Source organism: Tenrec ecaudatus, chromosome 12 (assembly GCF_050624435.1).
Source record: "Tenrec ecaudatus isolate mTenEca1 chromosome 12, mTenEca1.hap1, whole genome shotgun sequence".
Taxonomy (NCBI): Eukaryota; Metazoa; Chordata; class Mammalia; order Afrosoricida; family Tenrecidae; genus Tenrec; species Tenrec ecaudatus.
This window is the reverse complement of record NC_134541.1, coordinates 10,152,290-10,165,028: the sequence shown is the minus strand read 5'-3', so window position 1 is coordinate 10,165,028 and position 12,739 is coordinate 10,152,290. Positions and strand designations below refer to the sequence as shown.

General features: G+C 50.6%; 1 protein-coding gene across 2 annotated transcripts in view; it reads left to right on the top strand.

Moving 5' to 3' along the window:
* Positions 1–2,471: 2,471 nt before the first annotated feature.
* The window catches only part of TSHZ2 (teashirt zinc finger homeobox 2), a 494,232-nt gene continuing 483,964 nt past the window's right edge, over positions 2,472–12,739 (top strand). For both annotated transcript variants that reach the window (XM_075528508.1, XM_075528507.1), the window contains exon 1: positions 2,472–3,065. In XM_075528508.1, coding sequence (XP_075384623.1) covers positions 3,026–3,065 — 40 coding nt within the window. In that variant the 5' untranslated portion in view covers positions 2,472–3,025. The remainder of the gene's footprint in view (positions 3,066–12,739) is intronic.

Below are 12,739 nucleotides of genomic sequence, written 5' to 3'. Positions count from 1 at the left end.
CACAGAACAGTCCTCTTAGCTGGGCTATCTGGCCTCAAATATTAATGGAGCCAAGATTAGTGGACTTGGCTGTAGATAAAGCCCAGAAATGCTCATCTTCACCAGGGCCTCCAGTGGGACAGATTGCCCAATAAGCAAGGGAAACATGGGTTTGCTTGTGTCTATCATGACCATGTCCAGGGGTTTTTACCACTTCAATTTCACAGGGATTTCACCCAGGAAATGGTGAAAAATATGTGCAACTGGTCACGACAGGCTAGTAATTAAGCACAAGCAAGGCCGTGCTCCTTTGCTGAGTGAGTCTCCAACGTTTTCAGGTTGGACTCTGAAATTATCTTGTTTACTAGCTCTTCATTTATTCAATAAATATTTTTCTGACCACTTGCTGTCTGCCTTGCCTTTTCACATCTTTGGAGATAGAGCAGTGACCCAAGGAGGGAAAATTCCTTCTCCCCCGTGAAGCATGCATTATAGAAGAGGAATTCTGACAATAGCAACTGAAACACATTCTCTGCCATCAAGTCAATTCTAACTCATTGTGAGCCTACAGGAAAGGATAGAACTGCCCTGTGGGGTTGGAGACTCGAACTCTTTGGCAGAATAGAAAGCCTTGACTTTCTCCCACAAAGCGGATGGTGATTTTGAACTGCTGACCTTGCAGTTCGTAGCCCAAAACATAACCACTGTGCCAACACACTGTATATAATAGATGTGGCGTGAGACCTAGCAAGAAGAACTAAGATTTTAGCAACAAGCAAAGTTAGAAATAAGAACACCATAAGATCAGGAAAATTAAGACTCTTGACTGGAACCAAGATCTACACACCTATGTTGATGGGAGCCAGAGTCACCCCACCTGGAAGCTGGAAACACTGCCCACAAGCAGATGGATAGATAAAGCTGTGGTTCGGACAGGCCGTGGAAGACCATACAGCCGTTTAAAGCGATGATTTAAAGAAATAGGTGTAATGCTGGAACCAGACTCCCAGCTACGGAATTGATTCTAATTCATACCAACCTTCTCAGGTCTTGCAGGTTGGAAACCTTCATGGGACTGATAAGCAAACTGAAGAAAACTAAAGAGTTGGATTGGAATGGGGAGGGGATTAAGTAGATATCTGGGAGAAGAAAACACAAGCAGAACTGGGGTATCTGGGGGCCTGGTCACTTCCCGCATTCAGAGACCCTTGCTGTTATCTGGCCTTTCTCTGTGCGTCCTTTCTCCAGAGCAAGCATGGGTAGGATGCTTAACAAATCATACTTGAACAGAAGGCCAAGAGCTTGTTTTAGAGTACCATGGAGCAGGATGGAAGAGTTCAGGTTCCAGGAGCAGTCCCTGGTTACTGAGAAGGTGAGGCTTTAAAAGGGTGCCTGGTGAGCCTGGCGACCAGAGCCACCTCGCTGGGTCACCAGAGCTGCAATCTTTAGGGAGCAGACAACTACACCTTTCACCCTTGGCTGGTGGGTTTAAACAGCTCACCTCTGGGTTAGCCCAGCCCTTAACCACTGCGCCATGCCACGCTGAGCCACCAGAGCGCCTTCTAGTTTCATCGGGGAAGGAGGGGCCATTCTTTGTGATCAGGTGAGCTCAGGTTAAGAGACCTAGAGGATGCAGGTCTTGCTTGGCTGGATGAAGTCCCTGTCTCAAGTACACCCAAGTACTCCCCTTGTAGGATTCCCAGTCTGTTGAGCCAGCCCCCTGAGTCTCACCCCTCCTGGCGTCCCAGTTGGGCCACCACCCAGTCCCCTGGGCTTCTCTCCCGGTGCCCACAGCCCAGCCCCTCTCCCCCAAGGTGCGTTCCTGCCCTGGTAGGCGCTCCCGGGGTCCTGGGGCGTCTGGTTCCCGCGCCCCCAGCCCCCTGTCCCCGGCGGGACGCTGTCCCTTTAATAGACTCCCGCTGCCGCGCGCTCTGCGGCTGGGGAGTAAATTTCTCCCTGTCATCAGGTCGCGGGGAGAGGAGGAGGAGGAGGAGGAGGAGGAGTTTGTTAATGTTCAGTTTGTTCAGCGGCATCGATGTTTGCTGGCATCGCCTCGCCCTGTCTTGTGTGTGTGTGTGCGTGCGCGCGCGCGCGCCAGCGCGCGCCAGTGTGTGTGTGTGTGTGTGTGTGTGTGTGTGTGTGGTGTGTGTGAGTGCATGAGTGTGAGTGTATGTGTGTGTGCGCGCGCGTGTGTGTGTGAGCGAGTGTGTGCGTGTGCGCGCGCGCGCGTGTATGTGTGTGTGTGTGTGTGTGTGTGAGTGTGTGTGAGTGAGTGAGTGAATTCCAGATTTTCTGTCTTTCCCAAACCCGCTCCTGTCCTCTAGCTTATCACTCACAGACGGGGATCTGACAGCAGCCACCAACCTACGGTGATCTCTCTCTCCCCCCTGCGTGAGTCCGCCACAGAGACCAGCCAGGAGGAGGAGGAGGAGGAGGAGGAAGAGGAGGAGGAGGTGGTGGTAGTTGTGGTGGTGGAGGAGGAGGAGGAGAAAGAGGAGGAGGAGGAGGAAGAAGAGGAGGAGGAGGGGAAAAGGAGAAGGAAGAAGAAGAAAAAGAAGAAACCCAGTACCTTCGCAGGATTGCCTTTTTTCCTTAAGCGCAAGTGTGCGTGCGGCGCGTGTGCGCCCCTCTTCCCTTCCGTCTGAACCCGATCTTGGATGTTTAATAAAGAAATCAAGTGTCTCCACAGTCACCAAAAAAAAAAAAAAAACAACCAAAAATTCCAAAAAGCAAAAACAAAAGAGAGAGAGGAAAAAAAAACAACCAAAAAATCCAAAACAAACAAAACAAACTAACAAGGGCAGAACCAACCTCTACTTCCAACCAGCTGGCACCAGGCACCCGTATCTGCCACCCAGAGAGGGGGTCTCTGGCCCGTGGTGGAGGAGTTGCAGGGGGGTCATCGTCAGGGGGACAGAGGCCGAGTGACGCCTTAGGAGCCACCGGGCAAGAGGCGGAGGAGTCCCAGAGAGCCAGGAGAGACCTCGGCCCCCGCGCACGGCTCGGGGCCGGGGCGCCAGACGTGGGACTGGAGCGGAGTAAAGCGATGCCCAGGAGGAAGCAGCAGGCACCCAAGCGGGCGGCAGGTAAGAGAAAAGGCTCCGCTCCAGGCTGCCCAGCCTGGGCTGCCCTGCGCGCCGCGCGCCGCTCCCGCCCTCCTGGCCCCAGGGTCCGCCAGGACGCCACCCCCTAAGCTTTTGGGGGGCACTTGGCCCCAGTCGGCCTCTCTGTCACCCTACTAACCCCCAGTCTCCCTCTGCCTTCTTTGAGCTTCCCTATGCAGGCTCTGTTGGGTCGAAATGGGGGGGCTATCCCACCAAGCCATCCCTCCGTCAACTTTCTTCCCCCACCCTCTCCCCACCCCTAACTTTCTCCTAGGCGATTTCTTGCCTCACAAGCTGGGTTGAGAATTTGGGGTGCGGTGTGGGGAGACAGTCCCTGAACCCCAGCATCCGTCTGCGTTGTGGTCAGTGCCTGTGACTTGTGGCCTCCGGGGTCCGTCTGCTTCCCTGGCTTTGGGACACTCAGTGCACATTTTGCCCAGGCTGTGGGCTGGAGGCTGGCCTTGGGGCATGCATTAGGAGTTAAACTTTGATCCCCAAGGTGGAAAAATCAGCTCTGGAGAAGGATGAACCTTTGAATATATTTTCTAAAAGGATCACATTTGGAAATCTAATCAACACTCTCCTGTCCATTAAAAAAGAGAAAGAAAAGAAAGAAATGTCCCCAATGGAACATTTAAACAGCTCTGGTTTTCCTTTGCACAGAGAGAGTTATAAACTTTGAAAATCTGGCCGTGTGTGGTTCAACAGTATCCCGATTGGATTCTCCTTCCCCGCACTACCCACTCAGAGAGGAATAGGTTAACCGATCGGTAAAATAGATCGAGAGGATTATTGCGTGTGTGTGTGCGCGCGCGCGTATGTGTGTCTTTTGGGTTGCTTAATTGCTTTTTTAATAGTATGCTGGGGTTTTGTTTCTCGGAAGTGTAATATGAAAGTTCATTTTTCCCTGCCAGACCCACCCACGGAAAAATCAGCTTTCTACTTGATTGCTAGTTTTGATTGGACATTTGATTGATCACCTGTCATCTCGCTGCCTTTGATCTATTCATTCTTGATATATATCAATAAATCACTCACCATGGAAACTCAGAGTGCCAGTGACGCAAGCCTTGCCCTTTACGTTCGGAGCCAGGCATGTACAATTATTATCTGTGTGGCTTTTAATGTGGGCATCTGCAATTCTTTGTGTCCTTTAGTTGAATCAGGGATTTAGCGAAAAGCTTGACTTTGGGTTTGGTGGGTTTGTTTAATGTTGTTGTTGTTGTTTTTAGCCCACCCCACCCCAGCCCCTGCTCTTTCTTTACCCTGTGGCTTTGGGCAGCATCAGATCAGCTGGCCGCCCCACTGCAACATCTCATTCTGCTCCAACTTGAGCCAACCACACAGGAGAGCGCAGTGCAACACTTGAATAAACTTTGCAAAGTCGCCCTTAGAACAAGCTCAAAGTTAAGCTGCCAATCCTGGGCAAGTGGGTAGTTGGGTCTCAGCAGGCTAGACCGCCAAGCCAACTGGCCATCTCTGCCTGCTCCCGGCTCAGGATAGAAGTACATGTGCTTTGAAATCCCCACAATTATCGTCCCTTCTGCGCACCGAATTGCTGTCATACCCGTGGGCGGGGGCTTCTCGCTCCCTGCGGACGTAACGCCTCGAAAGTTGTGTTTCTGGTATTTTCCAAGTGTTTGGCGAAGAGCATACGACTCTGATCTTCTGTGTGTCCTAGATGTTCAGAATGTGCCTCGTCACCGAGGGGCAGCTTCCATCTACTCAGGCTGTCACCCTCGTCCACAGTGGCCCCCCCGCATCCCTGTCCCTTTCTGTAGGGGGTTCACTGGATTTTGAAACCTTAGGCTCGCTTTGCTGTGGTGGTCTGGCAAGCTCTGGGGCGGGAGCGGCCCTCCAGGCTCAGAGAGAGGAAGCCTTGCCCTGGCTGGTTCTGGCAACAGTAAGTTCAAGCGTAGTTAGATGATTACAGATAACAACGTCCTTATTATTGTCCCAAAAGAGAGCCCTGGGCTGCGGTCCAGCCAGAAGTGATACAGCCCTGAAAAGTACTCCGTCATTTTTTTTTTCCTTTCTTGTTTTCCGGTAAAGGCCATCAACAACTAGAAGTAATTTAAATTACCAGAATGGCTGGACCTGTCTCCCTTTAGGAAGCTCATTACAAAAAGTGCATTGCCCAGAATTGCCCGACCTGGATGCTAATTACCCTCTGATCAATGAGGATCCAGGTGCAGGGAGCAGAGTGCCATGCACACCTCTGCCAAGAGCCCCTTTTCCCCTCGCGGCCGTCCACCGGTGCTGGCCGAGCGGTCTGCTGACGGACCGGCTGGTCTGAGCGCCCTAGAAACTTCGCCCTGTAGTTTCTCTCTTCGGGACTATTGTATTCCCGGTCGATTTTGAGATTCGTGTGCCTGGCGCTGCTCACCTTCTGGAACCCCTGGAAGGAATGGAAAGCCCATCAGACAGAAAGGGAATAATTCATTTCATACCCAGCAAGTTCCCTCTTAAGCTACCTCTTTGCTCACATATTAATAAAGCAAAAAAATGTTTTTCATGCTGTGTTTCTTCCCCTCATCTGAGGTCATCAGTGCTCTGCTTCCCCTGAGCTGATTATTCACAGTCAAGTTTGCCACTTTGGAATTCTTTCTTTAGCCTGTGAAGATCCAGGGAAAGGGGGAGGGGTGGGGGGGAGCATGTGCGGGGGGGGGGGGGGTTGTCCTAAGCTTGTGGGCACACTAACTTTTATCACTGCTTACAATTAAACACAACGCACAACTGTAAGTAATTACTCCCCTGCGCTGTTGTTGAAAGCTTGATTTCGGGCTTGATTAATGAAAAATGTAAGCTACCACCAGCCTGCGGAGGAATCCGAACCCAAGCTTTTCCCTGCAGGCCGCTCTTTCCCAAGAACGGCCCTTGGCAATCGGATCTCCTCGTGTTCTTGCTTCTAAGGGCCGGGTTTCAAGGAAAAGCCGTTCTCAGACTTTCTAATAAAGCAGGTATCCAAAGAGGAGAAGCGGTGGTGGTAGAAAGGCGGGGTGAACGTGGTCTGCTGTTTTCTTTCCCGCACCTCTGAGAGGGAGGGCATGGCAGACAGGCACTACCGCTTCAAAGACAAGCCCCGCCACGAGTGGTCCAGAGGTGCCATGCCTCCTTGCTCTCCAAAGGGATGCTCTCCCCACCACCTTATGTGATGACTTCGTGGGGGATGGGGAGAGGGGGTGGCTGGAAAGCTGACTTGTAGGAACCAAAGAATTTGTGCACATGGAGGTATGTGTGCGTGTGCGCGCGTGCGCACACACTCAAAAGATAGCATGTACACTTCTGCGCATATATATTTCATTCTCCATGAAAAACGTATCCATTGTTACCTGGAATTCTTCCGGGATTCCAGGCCACTGGCCTCGTCTATTTTGTGCCCAGTTGAGAAGATGGCAGGAAGGTGCAATCAGACAGCGCGAGGGCTGGGTGGCGACTGCGGCCCCTACGCCACTCTGCTGGTTTTGCCATCTCCGTCAGCCTCTGTCTGCACACATGGGCGATGCAGGTTTCATGTCGCCATTCGGAACGGTGATCATTCTTACATGAATGCCAGCCAAGAGCCAGGGCGCAGATGTGATCTTGTGGGCATTCCCAGGCGGCCACCTAACACCCAGATAAATGGAAGTGCTCTGACTCAGCACCCCCCACCTACCCTCAAGTGATGAAAATCTTCCTTCTTCCTGTGACTCTCCCGAGACCTCTGATCACCCAGATCTGAGGAGGGGCCTTGCAAAAAGGAACAGCCCCCTCCGTTCATTTTGTTTATTTAATATGAGAATGAGTAATGCAGGTTTTGTTTTTATGACTGTCCTGTGTGGCAGTAAACATGAGACTATTAGCAATCATTACTTAAAAGTTGTAATTTGCACCTTAACGGCACAGGGTATTTGCATGGGAGCCGTCCTCAGCTGAGACAACTCTGCAGGCCGCCAAGGAGTAGAGAGGTGACCTGAGCCATCTCGGTTGGTTCCCAGCTCAGGGTAGCGGTGACTCCCAGGGAAGGTTTAGGATTCAGCAGAAGAAGGCACTAGAAGGGCAGAGGAGGGACAGGCAGCTGGAGGAGCAGAGGGTGGTGAGAACACTTTGAGAGTATAGGCCAAGCGGAACCAGGATTTGAGAGAATATGGAGAGAGGAAGCAGGGTGGAGGCTCCTGAAGCTTACTCTGTTCAAGCAGCCTTTGGAGAGACAAGTTCACAGCTTTGAACTTCGAAATACCTCATGATGGAGACTCTGGGTGCCCTGCACTCTTTGGACGTAGTAGCAGATGAATGGGAAACATAACCCCCCAACCCCCACCCCCACACACACATCCAGAGGAGCCCAGCCACATGAGGGCCGCCCCTGGGTGAGCCAGGGAGGGAAGCAGGTCATCTACTTTGCCAGTGTTGGGGGTGTGAAATCGGTGGCTGCTGGAGCCCTGTCCCGTTTCCCTCTCCACTCCCTTCTTCCCCTCTCACCTCACCCTTAAAGACCCAGATTGAAAGGGACATCTCAAAAGCCCATTTGTTTTAGGTATTTATTGATTTCCATTTTAATCTGCCATATCAGGACGCAATGCGTTCACCCTAATCAGCAGATGGTGAGTGGCAGGGAGTTGTCGTGGAGCTAGGTAAGGGGGTGGGGGCCTTGGAAGCTTCTCCAACTTGATAGTCTTCTGTGGGTTGAGACGGCGCAGGGTGGGGGCGCTGCTCCCTGTGGAGAGAGAGAGGGTAGAAACAGGTCTCCTTTCTGAACAGGAAACATGCCTTATTTTCTCTATCCCTTCACACGTATGCAGTTATTTTCCCCTTCGAGCTTCCAGGAGTCTGCACTCCCTTTGGGGGACCCTTCCCACCCTGACAGATAGCTCCTGGGTGTCTTTCGAAGACCAGTCCTAGGAGCATCTTGCCTCCTGTCTGTCTCCAGCTGGGGTTCTTGGTTTCATTTTACCCCAACTGGCTTCTTGAGCCTGCTGCAGAAAGACTGCCTAACACCACTGGGGCACCTCTCTTTCTCTTCCCTGTGGTGTGCTGGGTGGTGGTGGGGTGTCTGCTCTTCAGGAAGCTAGTTTGAAAGGATGGGGGGGGGGTCGGGAAAGAGTGTGGTATCACCGAAAGAACACCCAAACCAGGTACCTGCCTTTGCCCCTCCCTGGAGTTAAGAAAGCCCAGGCCTGGTTCCTGTTAGTGCCGGATCTGTAATTAGCTGACAGGACTTACATTTCCCCAGTAGGACCGCCTTCCTTCTACCAGGGTATTTGCACTGTCTGTTTAGTTCCAGGGACATTGGGGTGGGGGGGGGGAAGGGGGAAAATCTCAGCCACTATTTCAAAGGCAATGGCTGCATTCACCCAAGTCCCCTTGGAAAGTGTTCAGACCTCCCTACCCAATCCTGTATCAAGACCAGGCACCCACAGACCACCCTTCTCGTTTGATGCAGAGACGGTTGGAAATGCATTACACTAACAGAGACAGCCTTGCATCGCTTCCCTGAAGCAGGGCTTTTTCATTACATATTTAATTACAATCAAATTGAGCGACTTTTATAAAAAAAATCACAGTGGTATGAAAAGAAGCTTGGCACAAATAATTTTTATTGCCTCACACGTTGAGAAGGCTGTTAGTTTCTCTTCTTTTTAAATTTTTTCTGGGGAGAGATTTAGTTCCGTTCTCCAATGTGGTAATCAATGATCAATACAGTCTCTCTCTCTGCCAGGGTCTCCTCTCATCTGGGAGATGGTATCCTGCACCTCCACTGAACAAGACTCTTCCCCGACCTCCACCCCTGCCTTTCTACCTGCAATCTGTTCCTGTCATTTGTAATCGTGGGAAATTGTTTTTAAGTGGTTGTGTGTGTGTGTGTGTGTGTGTGTGTGTGAGAGTGTGTGTGTGTGAGTGTGTGTGTGAGTGTGTGTGTGTGTGTGTGTGTAGGGGGTTATTCTCTTTCTCTCTCGTTCTCTCTTTCTCAAGTTTCATCCATTCCCTTTCCAGATGCGCATCTGTGTGTTTCTTGGGGTGACCGCTCTGATGAAGAATATGTGGTCATTTTCAGCACGTGAGAAAGCGCCTCCGTGAGAGCTCTTGCTTAGCTGGGTCTTACAGGAAGGAGAAACGCCCTTGCTGTCTGTGGGCCTCTTGCCCATCACAAGACCATTCTCCCCCAGTGTGCACAGCTCCCTTCCCTCCCAGCCGAACTTGCAGTGGTTTGTCTTAGGGACTCTTTTTTTAAAAAATATATAATCATTTTGTTCAAGAGAAGAGGTAGCATTTAGAGTGGGGTTTGGGGCACCCCAGAGCTTTAAAACAAGTGATCAGAGAGATCCAGAGACTGTGGAGCCTATCCGCCCACTGTGTGTGTGTGTGTGGGGGGGGGGATAAGATCTGCAAACTGAGCTGGCAGGGTCTTTGCAGAAGGATGGTTTCGCAGCTCCTGTGCCCTCTCACCTGTGGGCTTCCCCGCTGTGGGGTCCTGCTTACTGCGTTCATCTTATCAAGTGGTCAACCTGGGAGAGGGGGCTCAGGGAGGCGGGGAGGACTTGGCTCCTTCCTGAGGAAGGGGAGTACAGGTAGAGACAACAGGAGAGAAACCTGAGAGGCAAGGGGGACTTGGTGATCTATTTGCTTCCAGAGCAAACCCGCTGGTGAAATGATGAACTAATTCAGAGGCATTTGAAAGTCATTAAAATGGTCATTTGGAATTTCTGATGGTTGCTTCTTTCCATCTTTTTGTGCGCTCTCTCCATCAGAGGAAGAGAAAAGAAAAAAAAATGTAATTTAAAAGAAAACCCACCTCCTCGGGGAACCTTTAAATACTCTAGGACACCAAAGCCATGCCTGAAATTGTTTAAAATGTTAGAACTTCAAAATCGGGAGGCTCGGCCGCAAAATCTTATTAGTGATACATGGGTGCTTTGTAGCTCCTCATCACTACAGGAGGATGGGTAGAGGGGTAATGAGCTCACAGGAATCACATTTACAAAAGGAGAGAGAGAAAGGGGAAGAAGGAAGGAAGGGAGGGAGGGAGGGAGGGAGGGAGGGAGGGAGGGAGGAAGGAAGGAAGGAAACAGAAAAGAAGCCTGGATCATATTTGAAAGCATTTGTCTCACATTTTGTTCATATCAATGACAGCTCTCTTCTCATCCGCGTGATTTTAAAAAACAGGCTCACCCCTACCCTGTCTGTACCTCTTATTCCAATCTGTGCCAGGGTCTCCTAACGCTCCCTCGGGGGTCGCTATGAGAGAGAACTGACTCCTGGCAGCGAGTCTGACTTTGTTGTTGCTGGGTTTTTTTGTTGTTGTTGTCGAAGCATCCAGAACGGGAAGGCATCTCCCTACACATCCCTTGAAAAACAAAAATCATTTTCGAAACCGGACTGTGTGCCTACAAACCCAAAGGAAAGTGCTCAGCCACCTCTGTCCACGATGCAAACTTTCTTCCAACAGGGCCAGGAGAAAATAGCCCTCCAGATGGAACTGCACACCTCCCCTTGGAAAGGAGGCGCAGCCAAGCAGCAGCCACCCCCCCACCCCCACCCCGTTTCTCTCTCGCTCTCTTTCTTTTTTAAAGGAGCATTTTAGCTCTTCTGCTAACACGGGGCTAATTTAATTGAAAAGCCTGGGATGGCCATTTATGCTCAGGAAAGGTTTCATGTTTCCATGAAGCCGGGGAGATGCTAAGGTGGGTTAAAAAAAAAAAAGAAAGAAAGAAAAGACAGCATTGCGCAGTTTCTGCTAAGACCCAAATTAACATCACTGGTCTTAATTAGTTAAGTGCTTTGCTCACAGAATGAAGACTCTGAAATCATCCCCAAGCTTCCTTCTTAAAGCGACATTGAAGCCATTTCTGGGGACATGATCAAATGCCTACATTAAGGTGGGCAGAACATAGTTACAGCTTTTAATGAACACAGTTATGAAGGGTGGAATGAGATTTTTTTTTAAAGAGGGGGTTGGCCACGGCCATTCTGTTTCTAATGAATTTGAAGGAAACGTCCCTAATGCTTTCTCTGTGTCATGAAAAATGTGTGCGGGGCGTCAGGGAGAGTCAAAAGAGAGACAGAAGTTCAAGGTCTTCCCCAGGGGAGAAACCAGCTGGTCTGGCAGAGAGCGCACCAGCACATCCACATTTTTTTTTTAAACTCACCTATAGTGTATCAGGAGCCCTGGCGCCATTGTGCGTACCCGTGGGGCTGCAATCCAGAAGGTCAGCAGTTCGAAACTGAAACCACCAGCCCCTCCTCGGGAGAAAGACCGGCTTTTCTAGTCCCTTTAGCAGTTACTGTCTCAGAAATCCACAGGGGCAGTTCTACCCTGCCCTATAGGGCCCTATGAGTCAGCATCCACTCAATGGCAGTCAGCTTATTTTTGTGTTTTTAGTTCTATCAGATCCTTTATTGTCTGGAGCACTGGTGGTGTAGTGGTTATGCATTGGGCTGCTAATCATAAGGTCAGCGGTTTGAAACCACCAGCCCTTCCTCAGGATAAAGATGAGACTTTATAGTCCCATAAGGAGTTAGAGTCTCACAAACCCACAGAAACAATGCTGTTCTGTCCTACAGGGTCACGATGAGTCGGGATCAGCTGGATGGCAGTGAGTTTGGTTTGGGTTTCTTTAGGCATCGGCTGTGTATTTAGGGACCTCTGTTTTACACCCCAGGGGGCTAGGACTAGCCTCGGGTGATGCTGTTGAGAGGACTGACGTCTATCCTATGGGTTTGGTGCCCCTTGGCACAGAAGAAAATGTCCAAGCACAAAGTTACACTTGGATTTTCTCTCAAGCTTGCCTTTGGCTCTTTCTCGTTGTTGGAAATTTGGGCGCCTTGCTTGTGCTCCTCCGCCGGCCCCGCCCTTTGAATTCGGGTTTTGAGTGCTGATGGGGGCAGTGCAGTGGGATGAAGTGACTTGGGTTCCGGTGCAGCAGCATGAGCCCCGCTGGCGCAATGGTCAAGTGCTCAATTGCTAAGCAAAAGGTCAGGGATTCAAACCCACGCCGAGGCTGCATGGGGAAAGGTCTCGATCCTCTGCTTTGGTAATCAGACAACAGCCTGGGAATCCCCGTGGGGCAGGTCTACGTCGTCCTGTGTGATGGCTGTGGGTTGGAATGGACCTGAAGGTGCCCAGGGACAGCAGCAGCGAGAAAATGCGTGAGACTGCAAGGTGCCAGCCGATTGAAGAGCAAACTGGCTTCATCTTGTGTAGTCAGACTGTGAAGCAATTCTACCAGAAGGGAAATAAATGTACATCCCACCAATTTCCATAGGTCCAGGAGCCTCTGGCTTGAAGGAAATCTGAGTTTAAGGATTTTTTTCTATTCTTTCTTTTTTTTTCTAACCTGGAAATACAGTCAATGACTAGTGTTTGGGGCTCTTCTGAGGCAAAGTCATGCTCAGCTGGCTAGAGCACTGCGCTAGTGCAGAGACAAAAAAGAAAGGAAAAACAAGTTTCTTTGAAAAAATAGCGATTATACCACTGTCACCAACAAGGATAGCAACAGTCATGACTGAGCTCAGTCACTCCTCAAATGGCTAGTGTGTCCCATTCACATGCATCGTTCCACCATTGTTCCTTCAGCTTCTACTCTGTGCGAGAACCTCTTCCAGGTCCCTGGGGCTTGGGGTGAGTTGAATGGGCAGGATCGTGAAATGCCTGTGCCCCCACAAAGAAGAAGGATCCT